Genomic DNA, 22,030 nt, shown 5'->3' on the forward strand with positions numbered 1-22,030 from the left:
GATTTGGGCCTTATATCTATAGGCTTTTTTTGGGCCACTTTTCGTGAGTTTTCGAAATTATCATTTGTGTTAGATTTTGATCTTCGAATACATGTATATGACGTGTTTAGATATATCGAGTCAAAGTTAAGTATATTTTTTTGCTAGATGTTGTGTACAAGTAGATTATTGAGTCTCTCGCTCACCTCTCTCCCATATGTTATCTGTATTTCAAAATGTATCTTGCATCTCAGATACAGGTATTTCGTGTTACTCGTGGACTCTCTCGTTTGTATCCATTCTATCTCACTCTAGCCTCTCGCGCTACGTATCTTTATTTTACCGTGTATATGGCAACAAAAAATACGTATATCTAATATTTGATTTGAAATTTGATATAAAATTATTAATTAGTGAGAAAATCTATAATTATTACAATTTCAAACTATATAAATATATCTATATACCTTGTTGATACAATAGTATATATATGTGTGCATGTATATATTGCACGACGATTTGTTTAATCCCAACCAACTCAAATCTCTCATAAACATTTCAATATTTATATATGAGCTTCTTTCTATGTTTCGAATCTTATAATATATTATTCACTTGAAATACTTTAAAATTACCACATATCGATTTTTAAAGTCGAGCTTTCAACATTGAAGAAGAAAGAAGAGAGAAATAATGCCGAAGGGATCTGTATGGCAAATTAGGTGTTAAAGTGATAGTTATAAAGAATCCATAGTTGATTTTGGGTTATAATTATCATTGAATGGCCATTTTGATTAATTTTCCCTTATTTAAGATGTATAAAAAATATATGAATAAAATACTTCATAACTATTTTAAATTGGAAAAAAACCATTTATCTAAAATTTAAAATTTCATAAATGTGAATATGACAATTATACGAGATAAGGTGAGAGTGACTTTGATGACTATTAAAATAAGAAATAAAGAACGTGCACGGATGCATCAATAAGGAGGTATGAGAGGTTGCCTAAAGAAGAATAAGTGAGGGGGGGGGGGGGGGGGGGGGTGAAGGTGAATAGATATCTCATGTATTTCCGCAAGTGTAATCTGACCTTGTAAAGATAGAGATATTGTTTCCGATAGACCATCGGCACAGATAAAGCATATCAAAACCACAACACAAATGAACTATATAACTTTGCAAGTTAAAAGAAATTGTGAAACCAAATATTCTTTTGGAGGCCAAAAGAGTGCATTTGAATAAGAACACAACAAGGACTACACCACAATCCCAAAGCAAGTTGGGATCGACTATTTGAATCCTCACTACACAAGAAAATCGAGAGCTAACAAATCCCTTCTTTACGACTAGTAAATAAATTATGATTCATAGAGTCAACTCGTTTCTCAGGGGACATCCGATATAATTGGAACAAGGTGAACTATTGTTACATTTGTTGTGCTAATGCATCAGAAAGAATCATCAGAACTTCCCTCTCCAGTATAAGGAAGAGTGAACTGACATTATCACCCGAAAACTCGAAAGAATATGTTAAAATGAAACTTTGCACATTTGGTACAGCAGGAGCAAAGGCAGAGGATACTTTGCAATTTTGGACTGTTAAGAATATATCGCGTATCAGCTACTGAGGTTGAATCATGTATATCTTTATTTCGACAGTTTAAGACCTGCAAAAGTACTCGTTCCGTTATAGATTCCATTGAAAACAGCAACAACAACAATGCCTCGACCCCAAACAAGTTGGAGTGGGCTATATGAATCCTCATTGATGAGATCGTTCCATTCAACCTAATCTCACACGAATATTATACAAAATAGAAATAAAAGGTACTACTACAAGTTTGCTGTATTTTGTACTGGTGTATAAATCTCTGATGCTCAGACTCATTAAAACGAAGTTGACCAGTGCGTGCCGAATCCTCCAAAAGTAGTGCAGTTTTAGAGGATTCGTCTACGGCAGCATTTTTGGAAAGTCTGAGCAACATAGATTAGAATTCACCCTTTGAACCTGAACTAGGTACATGGATCCATTTCAACTGAAGTACAAGTAGTTCTGGGGAGGCTGCGTGTATGCAGACCTGAATTTGGTGAGCTAGGAGGCTGTTTCTGATACACTTGGCTCAATAAAATAGTTTTTGGGGATTTCAACTACACTAGGAACAAATAATAGGTTCAAAATTCAATAGAAAGTTGGAACAAAATACCCGATTAAGCAAAGTTACAAAATCGCCAATCTTCTTTTGACAAGTCAAGGTGCTCAGTACTACCGTCTTCAAACATGATCTGTTAGGGCGGGTGGGGAATGAGAACAAGAGTAAATCTTCAGCCAAATCATGGGTGTCCGAGTTACACACTAAACAATTCAAAAACTTCCTTACCAAATGTTTTTTGGTGATTCTGTCAAACTGTTTTATGATTCCAAAGGAACTGGAAACATCAGGTATTCGTGACTCCAGTGAATCAACAGGACTGAAAAGTGTAACAACATGAACAAATACATGAGAAGAAACCGAATAATAAATGTCCAACAAATGGATAGAGTTCCCAGAGAGAAATTTCACCAGGAAGTCAACAGGACTGAAGAATGTAAAAATATGAACAAATAAATGAGAAGAAACGAACGACCAGCCAATTAATAGAGTATCCAACAGAGAAACTTGCTAGCTTCTACGTTTAATAGATATTTCTTTAAAAATTAAGTTAACAAGATTGACATCACTTTCATACTTGGTTACCACACGCATATAAAGTTAGTAGACAATTCCTAATGCAAAGAATGTTTAGTACGAACCTGAGGATTAGATAAGAAAAAGTTACAAAGAGAACTTAAAAAAGAGATGCTATGTGAAAAGAAACCATGGAGACCACATGTGAAACAAATTTCTAATTACTCTATGAATAGAAATAAATAGAAGGTTTCGTGAAAATATCTCAGCATATAAAATTGAAATCTGAGGTTTGAATAAACTTCCTAGAGAACTAAGAAATACTTCAAAGTTAAAAGAAAAAGCTAAACATTATGAAAGTGGAAGCTAAAATACTATACTCCAACCGCCAAAGCTCAAATTTAGGCTACATATATTAGATGTCTAAGTGATTTGATTCCTTTCTAAATGCACTTTCTCAGGCATATGTACACAGACAGATGATTTATGACTAGAATGGAGAAAAACTGGAGCATGTATGGAAGCTCGCAATCTTTCTCCCTTTCCTAATAGACAGAACAGCATTAGGTGACCAAAAGGAAATATCTTTTACTCAGACATGGCCAAAACTTATATAACTGTCTCTAGCTATAATGCATTATCTGTTCTGCACATAAAACATAAGTTCAATCTATAGAACTATTCTAGTTCAAGATTTTGTGTACTTAATTACACTACAGAAACGGTCATGGGATCAAAATATACAAGTTTTGAACCTCAATCTATAAACTTTTAAAAGATCCTATTATTATTGTTTATTTTTAAAACAAGACTCCAAGATTACTGAAAGTGAAACCATAAGATAGTAGTAATAGAAAACAACAATAAAGATAACATATATATTAAATATAATTGGTAACTCAATCACAAATTTTTCATAGAACAAGAACTTGCTGATTTTCCATTACTTGCCAATGGAAAATGCAAGAGTGCCTATGTTAACAAAAAGAATATGCACCCGTACAGACCGACATACCTCTGGTCAGAATAGCGAATTATTCTTATAATTTGACCTGTGCAATTCCGAGGATGCTGGATTTTCCGAGCAGAGTCAGAACTCCAATTTCCTAAACAGGATGAGGCCCGAGTTAGATCAAAGAAAAGGTAACTTCACTAACAAAGATATACTTGTAGGTCAAATGAATGCATAACCTACCTTTTGGGGGAACTTCAGTTTGAGAATCCTGGAATATAAGTGAAGAAAAGGTTAGCATTACATTAGTACAATATCGGGAGAAATAGATATTTTAGTAAAAGAATCTGAAGGATACTAGAAGAGCTTTTGATGCCTCTTTGAGAAACAAAATGTATGCAACTCATTAATCTGTATCCATCAATGGAAACAAAGGTAGTAAAATGGGAGAACTATGAAGAAAATAAGCAGAAGAGGAAACAAATCTATAACTTGGCCTTGGAAGGAAGTGCAAACGAGATGAGGAACTTGTTCGTTTAAATAAATATAAACTTAAGTGGGGAAAATATTCTCAGTGTTATCCTATCAAACAAGTAAATGGGCATGAGGGAGAATAATTTCCTCATCTTTTCTCTTATTTTCCTCTTAGCACATATCAAAGTTTTCTGTCTTCACTTCTTATGAGAATTAAACAAGGAAAAAGAATTTCAAACCATCTCTTCCTTAATAACATCATTTTGCAAAGAAGATATAGAGGAGGAAACAAATCCAAGAAAAGAAAGAATAACAAGAAAACAAATCAGGAAAAAAGAAGAAACAGTTAGCCTTACTCAAATCTAGAGTGCTTTGCAACTCCTTTAAAATATCCACATGTAAATACATTTACGAAGCAAGAACCAAAACAGATTACGACAAACATTATTGACACCACTCTTATCAATTTCAGGCAACAGCTGGCTAGTGGCTAGTTAGATTAGAGTTCAAACATTGCAAAATGCCAAAACCATGTCCTAATTAGTGAAAAAACATATTTTTAAACCCGCCTAAGATATAAGAATGATCTCCCTATATCATCCCAGACTGGTGAAATTGAGACAGGCATCTAACACTCTTAACTCAGGCTCATAAATCTGGGAATACCATGGGGTTGGTCCCTACCCAACACAAACAATGAGGTCAGTCATCCAACTAGTCATGAACGATTCGCCAACTATGTTCATCTTACTAGAAACCATAACAGGATATGAACCTATAACATACTTAATGTACCAATTACCATTGTGCAATCTTCTCACTTTTACCTCAGAAAAAGTAGGTCTGTTTCAGCTTCACATATATTACTCATGATCCTCGTGTTGCCTTTCTTTAAGCTCTAGTCCACATAGAGTTTGAAATTGTTGTGTGTTTTTCTACAAACATATAAATACAGTTCATGGTAAACAAATGAACACATAAAACCTCATAAATGGGCTATCTTATAATATTTCTCTTATTTTCCATCTTTACTTTCCAACAAATTCAAGAAGTTCCATCGTCAAAACAAATTTTGTCATTATGGTATAGGAAAGTGATCTTCAAAGTTCCTTTCCAGGGAAAAGCAGCAGGTCTTCAACAGGTTGGCCCCGGCCCAATCAGAAAAAGGAATGGACACACTACTTTTAGACAGTAATTCCAAGTACCTGTCATCTTTATGTCTTCCTCTGACAAAATTCAGAAAGGAACAGAAAGATGTTGGCTCAATAAAACTGAAGTCTAATCTGCAATCAGTTTCATCTTCGCAAATCACCACAACAAAATTATGGACAAGTATTAACAAACTGAGTCATAAAACTAAACGGTAAACGTCCAAGCAAAAGAATGATTCCAGATGACACACACTGCTCTTGTATCTTAGATGTTAACAGACAGAATAGAGGTACATACATGTTTTGCCGATAGCAGTACTTTCTCTTTGGGAAAGGGCGCAGCTACCTGGCATGCCACTAGCTTTAGTGCAGCAGCATCTGAAGAAGGAAGTTTTAGTTTGTTAGGTCTGATTCCCAGCTTTCGCTTGCAATTTATAGCACCACAGTGACAATCTTGATCTGCACCAAATTGAACAAACCTGCTAAACTTGTTAGATGAAGGGCGAATGCACAGTCTTAGATAACAGGCTGCTGACTGAAGACGCTAGGATGACACAAAACAAACAAAACAAAAAAATCAATCAATGTCCATACTGATAATCGTAGGTCAGATGCTCGCCCCTTTTAATGTCACGCGTTGCAAATATGCCAATTCTATTCTCACCATCAATCATCCTGAAAATATGATTGAGCATGAAAACAAATAAATCACACAATAGGTTGATATCCCTTGACACTTGACAGAGGGTTTGAATTTGAGAGAACTAAAAATAATTAGTACATATTAATGACAATTATATACCATCTCTGCATCTCAGTATTTGGACAACAGCTATGATTAATGTATCTGGATTTGTTTCCCTTATAAGTGGCATCAATCACCATATCCCTATTGATCTCACACAAGTAAAAATTTGTTTCCCCACTGTGCTTCAATTTCCAAAGTCGCTCTTCACATGTCTTGTCATCAATAACTGCAGTTGTAACTTACTAAATTAAGAGCTCAGGATGAACAGAACACGAATTATTAGTTCATATTAAGCAAGAAACTTAAAAAACTTCACCTTCTCCAACATACTCTACAACAAACTCTTTTGTCTTGATATCTTCATCTGCCACAATCCCAGTGCCACATTTCTCAGTCTGCACGTTATGAGTCAACAAAACTTTAGTTTTTTAGATGATTATTGCTTGGTTTTCAAAAGAAACGAAAATAAGAAGAATACAAAATAACCAACATTTCTTTACTTCTTCACCAGATACACAACTGAATTAAATGCAAAAATAGATATGAAAAATGTTACCAGCCTGCACTTTTGATGCAGATTGTACTTGTTTGCAATTGAAAAGTGTCGAATGGTCATTTTTGGTAAAAACTGATGAATGTGGTATTTTGAGAAAGGATTTATGACGGTCCTTTTGCTTAATTATCCCTCTTATAAACGTTAGTAAAGGCTAGGTTTTTAAGGAACCCTTTTTGTTGCTGTGATCTTGAAAACGTAAAGAATCTTGATCAAATCACCTATTTGCTTAAAGTAGCTATGTTGTAGCCATTAGCATCCGCTGGATGCAAATTAATGGAAGTCTTCTCACTTTACTTGATATAGAAAATGCAAAAATAATAAGTATGTCCTCTCCTTAAGTTCTTTCTTTTAAAAAGTGAAAGTAGACAAAAGAGTTCCTAAAAAGGATGCAGAGTATTAAAGCACATCTGAAAATTTTAACAGTGCTTTATCAAAGACATTGGTGTCAAAAGTGATTGTCAGTAACCTTGTAATTAGGGTCTTAGATTAAAAGGGTATTGTCTGGTTGGTCAAAGAAATTGGCAGAACAATTTTCCAGATTCAGAATACTGCAGATCTCTAGATCTATAAGCAACTAACTACAGGTTGTGTTAATGACTTTTATTTCAAACTGCAAGCAGATAAACGTAAGCAGATGGGAAGGTAAAGAGTAGAAAAATAGCAACCATCAAAAGGGGAACTTTCAAACTCCATGAAGAAATAAAGACCACAAAGAAGTGAAGAATATTATTGAAACTTATACTAATCCTACCTTCAGTGCTCCACAAAGGTTAGTACACCTCATATGACAAGACATGACATTAAAACCTAGAACTGCTTTCAATAGATCCTATATTGGATCAGTAGAGTTTCTTCACACTAGATGTTTTAGAACACGTAAAGAGGTAGGTAACTTCTATGCTAGATACGAAACCCCACTACAAAGAAAGGTTATAAAAAGGCATCCTTGAAGGTTTTTTAAACTTACCAGACCAGACTTGTTATGAAAAAGATTAAGCATCCTTGAAGGTTCTTTAAACTTACTAGACCAGACCTGTTATGAACAAGACCAAACATAGTTGCCCAAGTTTTCCCTGCCCTCAGGTAGACAAAAATATCTACGTACATAATATTAACTTTCAGTAGACAAAAATATCTATGTACATAACATTAACTTTCTTTCTTGCAAACTATCTTACAGTGAGGTGTATCCTTTACGATATATACCACCGCTGTGCCAAAAGTTTTGTCTAATTTCACTTCCCAAGAGTCAAAAGAAAATAGTACTTCGACTTAAAGTTTTGAAATGTATTTTGCCGCCACAGTTTATATGGGAGAAATTGCAAATGTAAGTGCTTCTGCGCAGTTTTTAAGTATCTAAATTACATTTCAACAGGCAACTAACTTATGTCTGATTTAAGACTAAAATCACTCACTCAATCAGCCAATTTGACCCTACAAAAATGACAATGGTCTATATTTTAAATTGCGCATTTATTTTAAATTGCACATCATGTGTTATAAATTTTTGTTTTCGCTGGCCAAAAATGTGCCAACCCTTGAAGTAATCAACACTTGAAGACTCACTCACACATAATGTTTCACGCAGAAACCTGTAATTATTTAATTAAATTTTCTTATGATCAAACCAACTTGACATATTTGTTGGAGAGTGTACCTCTTAAAAGTGGAAATAAGAAACATCAGGTTCTAATCAAAGTTCCTTGGCATCAGTTGTCAGAAAAATGAAAATTTACATGAGAGAAGAATTGTTTACAAACTCTTGCAAAAGACAAAGAAATGACTGATAATGACAAGGTCATAAATGATGACTACAAGCTGTCAAAATACTGCAATAACTAACATCAGTCCAAATATCTATGTTAAAAGTTTATGTGCATACCTTCACTATTTTCATCTTCTTCACAGGACGTTGATGGAATGGCTTATTCAGACAAGAACTCCCACATTTACATCCCGAGGTGCAGCTAGACCATAGCATGCTGCAGGAAAGAGCAAAGTGGAATAACTAACAACCCGTGACTTTAAAGATGGTTTAAATATCAGAAAAGATGCTGAAAGAAGTATATCTTTTGCGCCTTAGGTGCTACTCCGTCGGAATAAGGTTTGTATATCATTTTTCGGCACATTACCTACGCTCTTGGTTCTCGACATAAACCAGATGGAGTACTTACGAACTCCTACCTGTTGCATTCTAATATATTTTTTACAGTTACAGATCTCCTATTTATTTTTGGGAAACTTTAAAGAGTGATTTGTATGTATAAAAAAAAAAGTTAAGTAAACTAAGAAGAAAAGGAAAAAGCTGCAGGGAAATGTTAATGGTGAATTCATCTTCTTTGTCTTCTTCTTCTCCGTCAATTACTTTCTCGTCATCGCCGGCACAGTTAATGAGTTCCTCCACAAATATGAAGAATTCTTCTCCGTTGGAGATGGAGGTGCTATGGTTGTCGTTTCTTCTTCTCCATGAAACTCCCAATCAACAAATTTATGCAGCAGGTCATACAGATATAATTTCCAAAAAATATATTATAAGTTTCTATCAAAGTTCTGACAGTAATGAATTTTAATCTAAGTCCTCCTTACCTACAAAGGCAATCCATGCCACACACGTCCGAAGATTCTGCCGTTGAACTGCAGGTACAAGATATGCCATCATCTTCTAGCCGCCGCTTACCCTTATTGGTGAGGTATATATCTTCAAGTAGTTAATATCGACACAAATAGAAAAAGAGAAAGGCCAAAAGAAGCTACAGAAAGATAAGAAATAGGTGCATATCAAACAGAACACCATAATCAATTATTTATCAAACAATGTATAGGACTAAGAGATATTTAATAAGGAAACAAACTATCAATATCACGCATCTATAATTCCATGATAACTATTTCTATTGAAGGATACTTCGCCTTATAGAGGTATAGGGATAGGGAGTGGGTTGCCATTTACTCAACCAATCTGGAAGTTCAAAGTCAACGGGATCTCCAATTTTGCTTGTTAATTTGTTGAATACATTCCCAATCCCACCACGGGTAGCACTCTGTACAGGAAAAGAAAACAAAATGCATATTAAGAGGATGTTGAGATCACAAACATAAACACATGCACGCACCATACTCCATAAGAAGAAGCTCATTAACAATCATATAAGAACAAGATATCAGCATTCTCATAGGATTTTTAGCAGACATGTTTCCACCATTACACTACTCAGGCTTTACCCTTGCTAAAACTATAAAATACCAAATTTTAAAATAAAGGAATAGCTCTGCAAAAACAAATAAGAAAACAGAAAATATATAATGGATCCTTCTAATCAGGATATACCAATAAAAGAATAGCTAAGCCAGAAAAAATCAGAAAAGTAGATTAGGGACAATTTGTCTACAACAGCAAATGAGGTGTGCAGCCGCATATAATAGATAGCAACAAGAAAGAGTCTGTGTTTGGTCAGTGGTAAAAAAAATTTTATATACTGTGTTGCAGGCCATCTTGAGTGCACCTCAACAAATTCCATTGGGTACATGCTAATTCCCACCAGCACAGGTAACTACCACCAAGGCTTGGACATATGGGAAGAGATTACCTAGTGTTTTTGCCTCCATTGAAATTCGAACTTGAACCTCCTGGTTCTCAACCCACTTCATTGACCACGGGGTTACGCGTTTAGGTGCGAGCATACTCATACATTACTTCAAAAAGGATCCTTAACCAAAGAATAAGTTTTAAATGATTGACATATCATTTAAAACTAGAGCAGTACTGTTTTTAATGTAGTAAAATATTACTGGGATATCCTATTTTCTTTGCTTTAGATTTCTTAGAGGAGCGTTTTCTTTAGCCTTAGGTGATACCTCCCCCCCCCCCCTTTTAATTAATTAATGAAGCTATTAGTGCCTTATTTAAAATTTTGACATCTTTCGAATAAATAGGACGGAAATAGAAGGCCATGAATAAATATGTGAAATATTCAAGGTCATAACAACCTACCGACACATTTAAAGTGACATTTTACCCCTTTTACCAATCACTTCATGTTTTTGTACCTTCCTTCACTAATTTATCATTTTTCAGACTAAACAAAGATATGTGCAATGAATATGTGTGAAATACAAGGACCGAAAGAATCCACTACTTTAGCTAGCAGGGCATCAATAAGTAAAAGCACACTGTTATCAATTGCTGCATATTATTCAAATTAAAGTAAGATTCACTACATGAGTGAGATATCTCTAACAAGAAATAATAACAAAGAAAAGAGAGATGGAAAAAAAGAAATGCCAAAACCACAAACTTACTAATAGAACTGAAAAGGAGCACAGGCCTTTATCACGAGAAAGCAAAATATTGTCTAGATTCAAGTATGTGGCACCATAATCGACAATGGTACACCAAACAATATAACATCCTTTGCAATAAAACTGGATATGAATATTATGCTGAATAAAGAATATAACATGGAAGAAAATCGATTCTAAACCTTCTTCATAGGTGTAGCAGGCATGGGCTCAATCAAGTAGCAACACTCATTCACTGTAGCCTAGAAGGGAAAAAAATAAATGAATCAGTTAGGAAGCAAAGAAGCCAATACAAAATGTAGAACGAACATAACAAATCTCCTATAGAAAATAAGACTAAAATCCAAGCTTACAAACCAAAGCATATAGTATTAGAGATTGATGTTAAGCATGTTCCTTGACAAACTTGTTTCAATTTATGGACTTGATTCAAAGTGCAAGGGTGAATCTATCTAATGTTCGTCCCGAATATGGACATAGAATCTTCAAAAAAATTAAAATGAATTTGAAACTAACATCAGTCACAATAGTAAACTATTCAAAATATTTAGGAAGTACTTGAAAAGAACCACACTAAAAAAAAATCTTCGACTCTCCAAGTAGTAACTTCGACATATAAGGGGTTGTAATTTGTACCAAATATAAAAAATGTGAGTTCAACGCATCAGAACAAAATGGAAACAAGATAAAAGCATCAAACTTTAGAAGGAAAAAAATGGGGAAGAGCTGCAAATGAAACACATTCCCAATTCTAAATCCAATTAAAACAAAACAGAACACAAAATTTTCAAAATCTTAACAACGGACTCAGATCACTCAACAATATTAGTACAACTCAATAAATTAGCTTTTAACACACAAGTCCTACTCTCAAGCAAAGAGCCAAGAACACTTGTTTCACTTCTAGATCATTAGGAATAGGATTCCTAAAACCTAAAATCAATTGAACAGCATAAAACTTGGTGAATTTCCAAATCCACTTACGAAAACTGGAAAAAAAAATACCACATTTTAACTCTATTAGATACATAAACTAAAATCAGTTGCTTTTGTGGAAAATTTATCCATAAACACTTTTCAGACTCTCAACAACAACAACATACACCGTGAAATCACACAAGTGGACTGTGAGGACGGCAGAGTGTAAGCACACCTTACCAGTACCTCCCCAATGCTATTTGGACTATCAGGAACTAACAATTAGATTGTAACTGATAAGAGTAGCAATTCAAACCAAATCTAGTAAATGTGAGTTCAACACACCAGAATTAAATGTAAACAAGACAAAATAATCAAAATTCACAGAAACAACTAAAAACCCATCTCAAAGAACTGCAAATGAAACACATTCCCAATTCTAAATCCAATTAAACAAAGCAAAATAGAAAAATCCTAAACAACAAACTCGGATCACTCAACAAAATTGGCTTCCCACACTCAGAAAAATCGATAAAACACCACAAAACTTGGCGAATTCCCAACCAACTTCAGAAAACTGAAAAAAAAAACTACATTTTACCCTCAATGGTTTTTACTCACAAAACTAAATGTTACAAGAGAGAACAACTCACAGGAGAAATCGAAAGAAGCAAAAAGGGAGAACACCCAGAACAGATAAAGCATAGAAGTGAAGAACAAACCTTTATCGGCGGGAAATGGTCGTCGTCGCCGGCAATTGCCGGAGAAAAAAAAGGCTCCGAGCAGCAAAAAGCAATAGAGAAGAGAGGGAGGGAGAGAATGCTTCAAAAAAAAAGGTAATATTAATAGGTAAAAAAAAAGATATATAAAATGGTTTTAATTAATTTAATAAATATAAATAGGAAGAAAAAAAGAATATATATAGAGAGGGAGAGAATTATATAATATTCATCTAATTTTTTGATAAAATAATTTTTTATTTTGTCAATTTATTATTTTTATGTGAGAATTTTATAAATTTTATCGCTAAGATTTAATGAAATTGAAAAAAAAAAAGGAAAATTATAGCTCTTTTTGTTTTTATTTACTTTGTTCTTATTTGATTTATCACATCCCTTAAATAATAATAAATAAAGTACTAATTTTACTATATCATTCATAATTATTATTATAGATTATTTAAATTTTTTAAAATTAAATATCTATTTTTAATATAAATATAAATTCAACACAAAGAACACTAAATACATATAAGAATAAATATTAAGAAATACATATATTATTTATATAACGCATATAATTTTACATTAAAAAAGACATTTTAATCGAAAACAAATATATTTGCTCACTAGCTAGATGCATCTTTAAATATAAGTTCCCAACTAAAAATCTTATTTTTAACATTCTTATCAAATCTAACATACATAAATCTTGTTTTTAACATTCTTATCAAATCTAAATATACATAATTTGCTAAATATTTGACAAAATAAAAAAACATATATAATTTTATCAAATTTAGTTAGTATTTGGTTATAGATTTAAAAATTATTTTTTAAAATGAATGTTTGACCAAGAAATTTAATTAGATTTTAAAAATTCATTCTTCAAAAATTATTTTCAACCTTCCAAAAATTGGGTCTTGTACTCACACAATTTTATTTTTAGGGAAACTTTCAAAAATAGCTACACTAATAGACCCCTTTAACTATAATTTGCCTATTTGTGCATCTTAGCTATAATTTAAATAGTTATTATGATTTTGATTTGTATTATTCATCTTTTTTATAAGTAATTATATAAAATCTTATTTAACTATATCTAACTGATCATGTGATAATTAGGGAAAATAAATTTTTAATAAGGTCACTTAGTTTTAATTAGAACAAGTTACTAAAATAGATCTTATTCTCGATGACGAACAAAGTATGTATTGTTTTCATTCCATCAAAGCTTATTTAAGGTCGTCTTTTCGATGACGCACAAAGTATATATTGTTTTCATTGCACCAAAGCTTATTCAGTATTAGAGTGAAAACAAGTGAGTTTTTTTATGGTTTAAACAACGAAAAGATAAGAATAACAATCTATTCATTACGAGTTGTATATACTTATATGTATATGCATTTATTATATTTCTTGATTGCATCTTGTTTATTATATTAAGATCCGAAAAAATGGTTAAAATATGAAGTAGTTGGTTTTTTTTTTTTTGAAAATATTTTGTAGATGTATATAATGTGTATCGAATATCAAATCAAGGTTGTTTATGAGTGATTTTGTCCAAACATATTGTATATAATTCAATAATTTTCGATTACTTGTATTAGTTTGTATATGTTATAGTTTGATTTGTATATTAGATAGATTTTGTACAAGTTGTTGTGATTCTTTGTCTAAACATATTGTATTTTATGAAATTTTTTTTTACTTTTATCAATTCTTTATATGTTACTTTTGATTTGTATATTAGATAAAATTTATACAAGTAGTTATATCTTTTAAGTAAAAACTGTATAATGAGTAATTTTCGATTATTTTTATTAGTTTTGTATTTGTTCATACAATTATATTTGGATACAAATGATATTTGTTAATATACTCAATATAATTGACTTGTATGAATGAATTGAATACAACAATATTAGATACAAATCTATTGTATATGTGATACAATTATTAATCAAATATACAAATCAAATTGTATATCTCTCACCTCTCTCATCTTTCTCACAAAAGTCTTTTTCATTCATCTTCCAATCTCGCTTGCCTCGCTGCTCCTTATTGTAGCTAGTTTTGATACAAAATAATTATGATCATGATACAGTTATCAATCAAATATACAAATATATGTCTCACTTTTCTTCTTTCACTCCCAAATCTCGCCCTCCTCTATCCTCTATCTCGCAATCTCACTCGTCTCCCCCCTCCCCCCCCCCCCTTGACATGTATCTACGAATCACAATTAATTCTAAACTATAGTCATTTTTTAAAGTCTTCGCTTATTTAAATGACTAGTTTGAACCAATCAAACTCAATGTATCTGCAATACGATTATCAATTAGATAAACAAATCAATTGTATATCTCCCTCATCTCTCTTCTTTCTCATTCATCTTCCAATCTCGCTAGCCTCTCTGCTTCCTATAGTAGCTAGTTTTGATACAAAACAAATTGTATTCATCATACAATTATCGATCAAATATCTCTTACGTTTCTCCTTTCGTCTCATATCTCTCTCTCAATCTCACTCGCCTCTCTTCCTTTCTAATATATATCTACGAATCACGATTAATTTTTAACTATAGTCATTTTTATACGTTTTCGCTTTATTTAAATAATAACTAAGATTAAACCTACCCAAACTTTAGGGTATCATTTTTGTTGATTTTTCTCAAAGATTATCATTATAAATCTCTCAATCTTTTCCTCAATTCTCTTCTTTCCTCATCCAAAGGCAATTTCGTAAACGCCACTTTCTCCAATGTTTTGACCTCAATACACGCCAAAATTCCCTTCAATTTTCCAATCATTAGTACCCAAAATCCCATCAATTCTCAATCTTTGCTTCAATTATCACAACCCCAGATCAAAATCTTGACAAAATTAGCAAAAATTTGCTAGTTCTATGTTGTTCTACCATGTAAAAAATCCCAAAACTCCATAAATTCACAATCTTTACTGCCATTCTCATAACCCCAGATCAAAATCTTGATAAAATTAGCCAGTTCTATATAGTTGTCTGATGTAAAAATCCATAAATCCCAATCTTTTCTCCAAATCTCACAACCCCAGATAGTATTTTGACAGAAAGTTGCCTGTTTTAGAGTTCTTTGTGTACCATGTGTCATGATTTGAACTATAATCTTTGATGCCTAAGAAAACCCAGTTTAGTATAAGCTCATCTGATTCAGATTCCCCAAGAAAAAATCTTGGTTCTTCTGTTTCTACAGAGCCAGGACCAGGACCAAGCAGTAGTAGTAGTAGCTGTAAGGTTAATAATAAATCATCTGTTTGGTCTGGTTTATTGGTTTCTCCTTTTTCAATATTTGATAGTGAGCCAAAAGGGTGTTTGAAAAAAAGGGAATTTTGTTGTTCAAAGAAGTATAATGGTATTGGTTGGACTAGTGCTGTGAAAAGAATGATAAACAGTGGCTCAATGAGGAGGATTTTTGGGATGGACAAAACTGGGATGCCTAATGGGTCAAAGAGTGATATTTGGCTTTTGGGTGTTTGCTATAAAGTTGTTCAAGATGATGATTCATCCATAGAACCAACTCAAAGTGAAGGTTTTGCTGCTTTTGTTGATGATTTCTCATCTAGAATTCTTGTTACATATCGTAAAGGTGCTTAATGTTGTAGTCTTTCTTTTGCTCTGATAGTTTGATGTGATTATAGTTTGATTTGGTGTGTGGAAGATGTGAATTTGGTTTTATTTGATTGAATGTAATTACAGGTTTTGCTCCTATTGAAGATACTAAGTATACCAGTGATGTTAATTGGGGTTGCATGCTTAGGAGTAGTCAGATGCTTGTTGCTCAGGTTTTTCCACTGTAGCACAACTCCTTTTCTTTCTTGTTGCTCCTGCCATCCCAATTTACGTGGCACCATTTGGCTAAGCACGGATTTTTTAAAAAGAAAAGACGGGTGACATTCTTTTTGGGACAAACTTAAAAGGGAGTGTGCCACATAAATTGGGTTAGAGCGAGTACAAGTACATGTTAGCTAAAATCTGTAAATTCTTGCTTATTTGCCATTTTGTGAATTTCCAATGCTTGCTGTGTCTGGTATAGTGATATTGATGATTCCTGCATGTATATAGGCTCTACTTCTTCATCGATTAGGAAGATCGTGGAGAAAATCTATGGACAAGGTACTTGAAAGTCAAAACACTGCAGTATTTTCAGTTGTTAAAATGCTCAATTTCCAATTTAGAACCACGATAATGCACAATCAGGTTCTCATCTCATATCTCTTATCCAAAAAATGAAAAAAGATCAGGTTCTCATCTTATGTATGTAGTGTTTTAGCATGAAAATTTAGCATGTTATCTCATTGGCAGCCGCTTGAACAAAAGTATGTGGAGATTTTGCACCTCTTTGGTGATTCTGTGGAGTCAGCTTACTCTATCCATAACCTCCTGCAAGCCGGCAAGACTTATGGTCTTTCTCCTGGTTCTTGGGTGGGTCCGTATGCAATGTGCCGCACCTGGGAAACATTAGCACGCTGCAAAAGAGAAGAAACAGGAAATGCAGTCATGTCTCCAGCTATGGCTATCTATGTTGTATCTGGGGATGAAGATGGAGAAAGAGGTGGAGCGCCAGTTCTCTGCGTTGAGGACATTGTCAAGCATTGTTCCGGCTTGGCAAAAGGCGAAGTTGACTGGACACCTGTTCTTTTCTTAGTACCGTTGGTTCTTGGACTTGACAAAATCAATTCGAGGTTAACTTCCATTTATCTTATTTTGTTGATCTACGTTGGATGTTATTATGATGCAAAGCTCTTGCCTGTTCTTGTTATATTATGTCTTTCTGAATTACGGTCATAAATAAATTAAACAAAACTGTGATTGAATTTACTTGTCCGTGGTGTAAAACACAAGGTGATTACTTGGGGATCTATTGCAACTTTAACGCTATAACTACTTTTTCATTGCCTGTTTTGCTCTATTATAATGAACTTGTATGTAAAGAAATTAGAATTGCTACCGACTGTTTCGTGGAGTTAACTGATACCTTGTGGCTGTGTCATCTATTTCCAGGCCTTATAAGGGAAAAATTGATATTCTTTCAATTAATCTCAATAACATCCTGTTAAGTATCTTGCATTGTGATTTAGTAATTTAACCAATGCCACATGGACTTATGGAGATGATTTAACTATGATACACAGACTTGGTTATGGTCATGGGACATTCTGATTCCAAAAGTTGGACTCGGCAATTCTGTTCTTTATTCAGTGTAAAACTCGGTTAAGTTTCCACAGTTTAGTTTTTTCTCTCTACTCGTAGAATGGAAAATTAGATTTTGTACACTGTAGTGCTAGTAATGATCTTTAAAGAATCTTTCATAGAACTTAGTATAGAATGTATTTCACTATTTTACCAAATAAAGAGTCTCCCTTACCGTTTAGGATTTAGATGTCTTGGCAATTGAAAAACTACTCCTTAACCTTGGAGGCTTGGACGATTTTTTAGCACTTCTTGCACATACTTGTCTTGGGGGAATCCGGTATCTTCTTTTCTCGGGCACAAGATTTTCTTGGGGAAACCATGCATCTTCTTTAAGAGGAGTTGTGGTAGGTTACATTGAGTAATACCATGAAGAACAGTAAGCACCAACATAATGAACAAATGAAAACAATTTAATGGGGATCCTGCTTTGGTTTCTCAGAAACAAGACTAATTAAATGTATCAGACTCATTTGAAGACTATCTAGTCAAATTACTTGATCTAACCATTACTTTATTGAAACAAGAATAGATAGAAGACCGACACTACTGCATGTGATTCAAGGTCACAAACTAATATTTCCTAGTTCCTACAATGCAAATTCTACCATTGTTCTATTTCTCGTGGGAACATGAAAGAAGAATGGCACCACCAGAAACTCTGGCACTATAATCTAGCTGAAAGGTGCTCGCGTCTAAAAGTTTAATGACCGCATAATAAATTGTATATTCAAAAGATACTGCAAACCATGGTTGTTATAATTATACCTTTCCAAGTTTGAAAAAACAAAAAGCACTGCTATAGGTTGATCACCAGCGTGATAATGATCTCACTGTGATGTTCTTCACTGTTTAGAGCAGAATGGATACGGGTGATTCATATGGTCGACTCCGACTAATTTGAGATTCAAGCTTAGATGATTCATAGTTGACTCCAACTAGTTTGATTGGTGTTCCATTTATCTTCATGTTGAGTTTAGACACATTTCACCATTGCTAGAAGACCGTATCTGATTAAGATTAAACTTGTGGATTGAGTTGATGTTTGATGGATGATTTCATATTCCTACTGAAAATGCCAGAGCCTTTACTTGATAATTACATTTTTGTTGGTTATCAAAAGAAAAGATTAAAGACTTCCGTGTACTTAACTTTCTTTAACTTCTTCTATGTCAGGTATCTTCCTTTACTGGCAGCTACATTTAGTTTTCCTCAAAGCCTTGGGATCCTAGGTGGCAGACCTGGAGCATCAACCTATATTGTTGGCGTGCAAGATGATAAAGCCGTTTATCTTGACCCACATGAAGTTCAGCCAGTAATTATCTTTCTTTTTGGTTGCATATCTGAGTTATTTTACACATTTCGATGGGATTTCAGTTATTTTCTCATTGCATAAATCTAGGATAAATCGGCAAGCCTTAAAATCAAAGTTTTTATGTTTGGGTGCTATTGCTTGCTTATGAAGGAGAGGTGGGGTGATATGGGCTCCTAGATAACACTTTGATCTGATAAAGCTGATCTTTAATTTTGATTGAATGAAATGTGTATATACAGAGAAACAAAACCTGAAGCCTGAAATGACCATGAAGTGGGGACGAGAAATTACGGTAGTGGTAAGAGCACTCCAGTTCCAAACAAGTGGGTTGGGCGTTCGAGTCACCAAGGGGGGAAGTGAAAAACCATAATTATTTGCCCCTTGTTAAAGGATTTTGGCGTAGGCTTTACCTAATCAAGAAAAGACTTGGAAATGGGAACTGACTGGATTCTGTATATTTGAGCACAGCGTTAAGGACTTCACCAAGAACTACTGACAAAGGAAAACTTTTTAAATTTTATTTTTAGATCTCTTATTGTTTGCTGAAATAATATCCTTCTCTTAAAGCATTTTCTCTATTCCCTCTTAGAAAATAAGCTTATATGAGAATCTCTAAGTAGAATATATTCTGACAGATCTTCACTGCTTTAGAGGACCTTCATAGAATCTAGCAAGGCTACCCAGCTAAAATACTTGCCATATTGCTGTAGCAGGAGAGGAGCTATATAAAAAACAATCACCAAACTACTTTTTCGGTTCTCCTCTTACCAGTGCCTTAAAATTGTGGGCTTTTCCAGTGTTCCGTTTTCTCTAGCCGACATCTCTACGGTAACCACAATCGACATTTAATTAGTATCATCTGACAAGTCTAGTTCAGTGGTCTTGTGCTTTGCGTCCTGTTTAGTCAGTGACACAGCTTTGCTAGTCTCTCCTTCTCCCGGAAATCCTTCTATGTAACTTCACAATTTTCAGTTGCGAAATTCAATATTGTTCAGTGAGTTTCTAATCTTCCTACGTATTCCTTTCAGGATCTTGATCCATCAGTTTCTTCCTGTAGTTTCCTGACACTACCAAAAAGGAAAATAAAAATAAAAATAAAGATATATTGCTCCCTTTATGATCTTTCCCCATAACTTTTCCTTTGAGTCGAGTGGACATGTAGGGATCACTCTCTTAACAAATGAGTATTTTCTTAATTGGTTTTTCAGCTTTCTTACTATTTCGTCTTGTTAACTTTCTTTATGGTGCTTGTGATCTCATTTGTTGTGATTTTAACATGTGAAGTGTTACGGGCTTATCTATTGAAATGGATAGTCTACTGCTTTCATTATCTGTCTAATGAGCCAGTTCTTGATATTATAACTGATATATGTTCTCATATACTGCTTATCAATGAAGTTCCAAAGTTTGAGGTTTTCAATTTTCAAATACAAAAGCTACTTTTTCAAATACTCGCAATTTTCATGGACAAACGCCACCATAATATTTGTGTCATCTGCTTTCATGGATTGTAGGGTGTATTGTTCCTCATTATCTGTCTGGTGTGCAGGTTGTTGATATTAAAATGGATAAGCTAGATGTTGATACTTCATCTTATCACTGCAAGTAAGTGAATTCTCGTTCTAGTTTCTCATCTGATTTTTCCAATTTTTTTTTCTTTTTATCACATCATGGCCTTTTGATTTTGATTGCAGTACTGTAAGGCATTTTCCACTGGATTCAATTGATCCCTCCTTGGCTATCGGATTTTACTGTAGAGATAAAAGTATGTTTCCAGAAACTGCTGCGCTTGTCTTACCATGGCTAAGTCGATTCTTAACCACTAACTTCTGTATGCTCTCTGTAGGTGATTTTGATGATTTCTGTATACGAGCATCTGAGCTAGTAGATCAGTCAAACGGTGCTCCATTGTTTACCATAACTGAGACTCGTAGCTCTGCCACATCAGTTGAGTACAATGACAGGTTGACTAGTGATACTGGAGTCCCGGAACTGGACTCCTTCGATGCTGTAGCCCCCGGTGAATCAGATGGTAGTAGTAGACCTGAAGATGAGTGGCAACTCCTTTGATCTGACGACACAATTCAGGCTCAAAAGTTGTGTAAATAACTACGTAGGTGGTCTACTTGATTGCGTCCGTGGCCTTAATGTGTCATGACTTGTTTGGTGCAGACGATTTCGGGTAAAACTACTGCTGTAAGATAGACATACTTGTGTAGGATTCATCTTTTTTTCTCTACACTTTGATGTTGTCTATAGATTATCCAATTGATTCTTTCTTTCTTTCTTAGTATTCAAATGCAGAAGATTGAATAGTCGTTCCCCTAATCTTCCACTTTCGGTGTGTTCGGTACGGAGGAAAACATTTTCTGTTTTTAATTTTTTCATGTTCGGTTGGTTCAAATATTTGAAATTTGTTTTCTAGATGGACTTATTTTTCCAATTTGTGTGTTGCTGCGCCTTCTTTTCCTGGTCTTTTAAGGTGTTATTCTAACTTCTTGTCTTGACTGAGGAGGGGCTTTGCTTAGTTAGGGTTGCTTCACTTGATTTATGGTGTGTTCGATACGAGGCGGAGCCAAGATTTTTAATAGGGGTTCAAAGTTTGAGAAGTGAACACACGAATTAGTGGAAGGCAGTTCGATATTTATTATACGTACGTAAAAAATAATTTTGACCATGTATAAATAATACTCCCTCCGTTTAAAAAAGAATGACTTTCTTTCTTTTTTAGTCTATTTAAAAAAAAATTCTTTTTTTTGTAACGTTTTAATTTCAGCTTTTTACGTGGCATGTTTAAGGCCGATCATAAGATTAAAGGACAATTTTGTACATTTGACATAACTTCAATTTAGGACCATAAGATTCAAAAGTCTTTTTTATATTTTTAAACTTCATGCGAAGTCAAATCAAGTCATTCTTTATGAAATGGAAGGAGTAATATTTTTCGCTGAGGTAGTTCAGATGAACCCCGTTGTTCGTTACGGAGGAAAATATTTTCATGTTGGTTGGTGAAATACATT

The 22,030-nt window shown here is 33.8% G+C and overlaps 2 protein-coding genes across 4 annotated transcripts; one reads left to right on the top strand and one right to left on the bottom strand.

Moving 5' to 3' along the window:
• Positions 1–1,127: 1,127 nt before the first annotated feature.
• LOC101250245 (histone-lysine N-methyltransferase ASHH3) lies at positions 1,128–12,597 on the bottom strand. Of its 2 annotated transcripts, XR_739561.4 has the most exons (15): positions 12,470–12,597; positions 11,012–11,071; positions 9,436–9,571; positions 9,117–9,228; positions 8,413–8,512; positions 6,291–6,369; positions 6,029–6,200; positions 5,821–5,901; positions 5,525–5,705; positions 4,903–5,010; positions 3,845–3,872; positions 3,665–3,755; positions 2,362–2,452; positions 2,188–2,266; positions 1,534–1,650 (listed from the first exon to the last, which is right to left on the bottom strand). XR_739561.4 is itself a non-coding variant. In XM_004228583.5 (14 exons), exons 2-13 carry the CDS (start codon positions 11,033–11,035, stop codon positions 2,192–2,194), a joined length of 1,170 nt encoding a protein of 389 aa, XP_004228631.1. In that variant the 5' UTR covers positions 11,036–11,071; positions 12,470–12,597; the 3' UTR covers positions 1,128–1,650; positions 2,188–2,191. The 2 variants fall into 2 exon arrangements, 1 of the variants encoding a protein (XP_004228631.1); XM_004228583.5 differs by lacking the exon at positions 4,903–5,010 and having other exon boundaries at positions 1,128–1,650.
• A 2,448-nt stretch (positions 12,598–15,045) lies between these two features.
• On the top strand, positions 15,046–21,453 carry LOC101249673 (cysteine protease ATG4). 2 transcript variants are annotated; one of them, XM_004228582.5, is made up of 8 exons: positions 15,046–16,091; positions 16,202–16,287; positions 16,568–16,618; positions 16,808–17,187; positions 18,872–19,010; positions 20,560–20,615; positions 20,705–20,775; positions 20,857–21,453. In XM_004228582.5, the coding sequence occupies exons 1-8, from the start codon at positions 15,617–15,619 to the stop codon at positions 21,078–21,080; spliced, it is 1,482 nt and encodes a 493-aa protein (XP_004228630.1). In that variant the 5' UTR covers positions 15,046–15,616; the 3' UTR covers positions 21,081–21,453. The 2 variants fall into 2 exon arrangements, with proteins under 2 accessions (XP_004228630.1, XP_010316044.1); XM_010317742.4 differs by having other exon boundaries at positions 15,108–16,091; positions 16,568–16,702.
• The last annotated feature ends 577 nt before the right edge of the window (positions 21,454–22,030 follow it).

This window comes from Solanum lycopersicum, chromosome 1 (assembly GCF_036512215.1).
Source record: "Solanum lycopersicum chromosome 1, SLM_r2.1".
Classification (NCBI taxonomy): domain Eukaryota; kingdom Viridiplantae; phylum Streptophyta; class Magnoliopsida; order Solanales; family Solanaceae; genus Solanum; species Solanum lycopersicum.

What these genes read in the sequence shown, in the direction of transcription:
- LOC101249673 (XM_010317742.4), top strand. Translation starts at nt 15,617, where the DNA reads ATGCCTAAGAAAACCCAGTTTAGTATAAGCTCATCTGATTCAGATTCC. An exon ending in GTCAGATGCTTGTTGCTCAG is followed by an intron (nt 16,288 to 16,567) that starts GTTTTTCCACTG and finishes GCATGTATATAG; the next exon opens with GCTCTACTTCTTCATCGATT. An exon ending in ACCCACATGAAGTTCAGCCA is followed by an intron (nt 19,011 to 20,559) that starts GTAATTATCTTT and finishes TCTGGTGTGCAG; the next exon opens with GTTGTTGATATTAAAATGGA.
- LOC101250245 (XM_004228583.5), bottom strand. Translation starts at nt 11,035, where the DNA reads ATGCCTGCTACACCTATGAAGAAG. An exon ending in CTATACCTCTATAAGGCGAA is followed by an intron (nt 9,229 to 9,435) that starts GTATCCTTCAAT and finishes AACTACTTGAAG; the next exon opens with ATATATACCTCACCAATAAG. An exon ending in TGTAGAGTATGTTGGAGAAG is followed by an intron (nt 6,201 to 6,290) that starts GTGAAGTTTTTT and finishes TTACAACTGCAG; the next exon opens with TTATTGATGACAAGACATGT.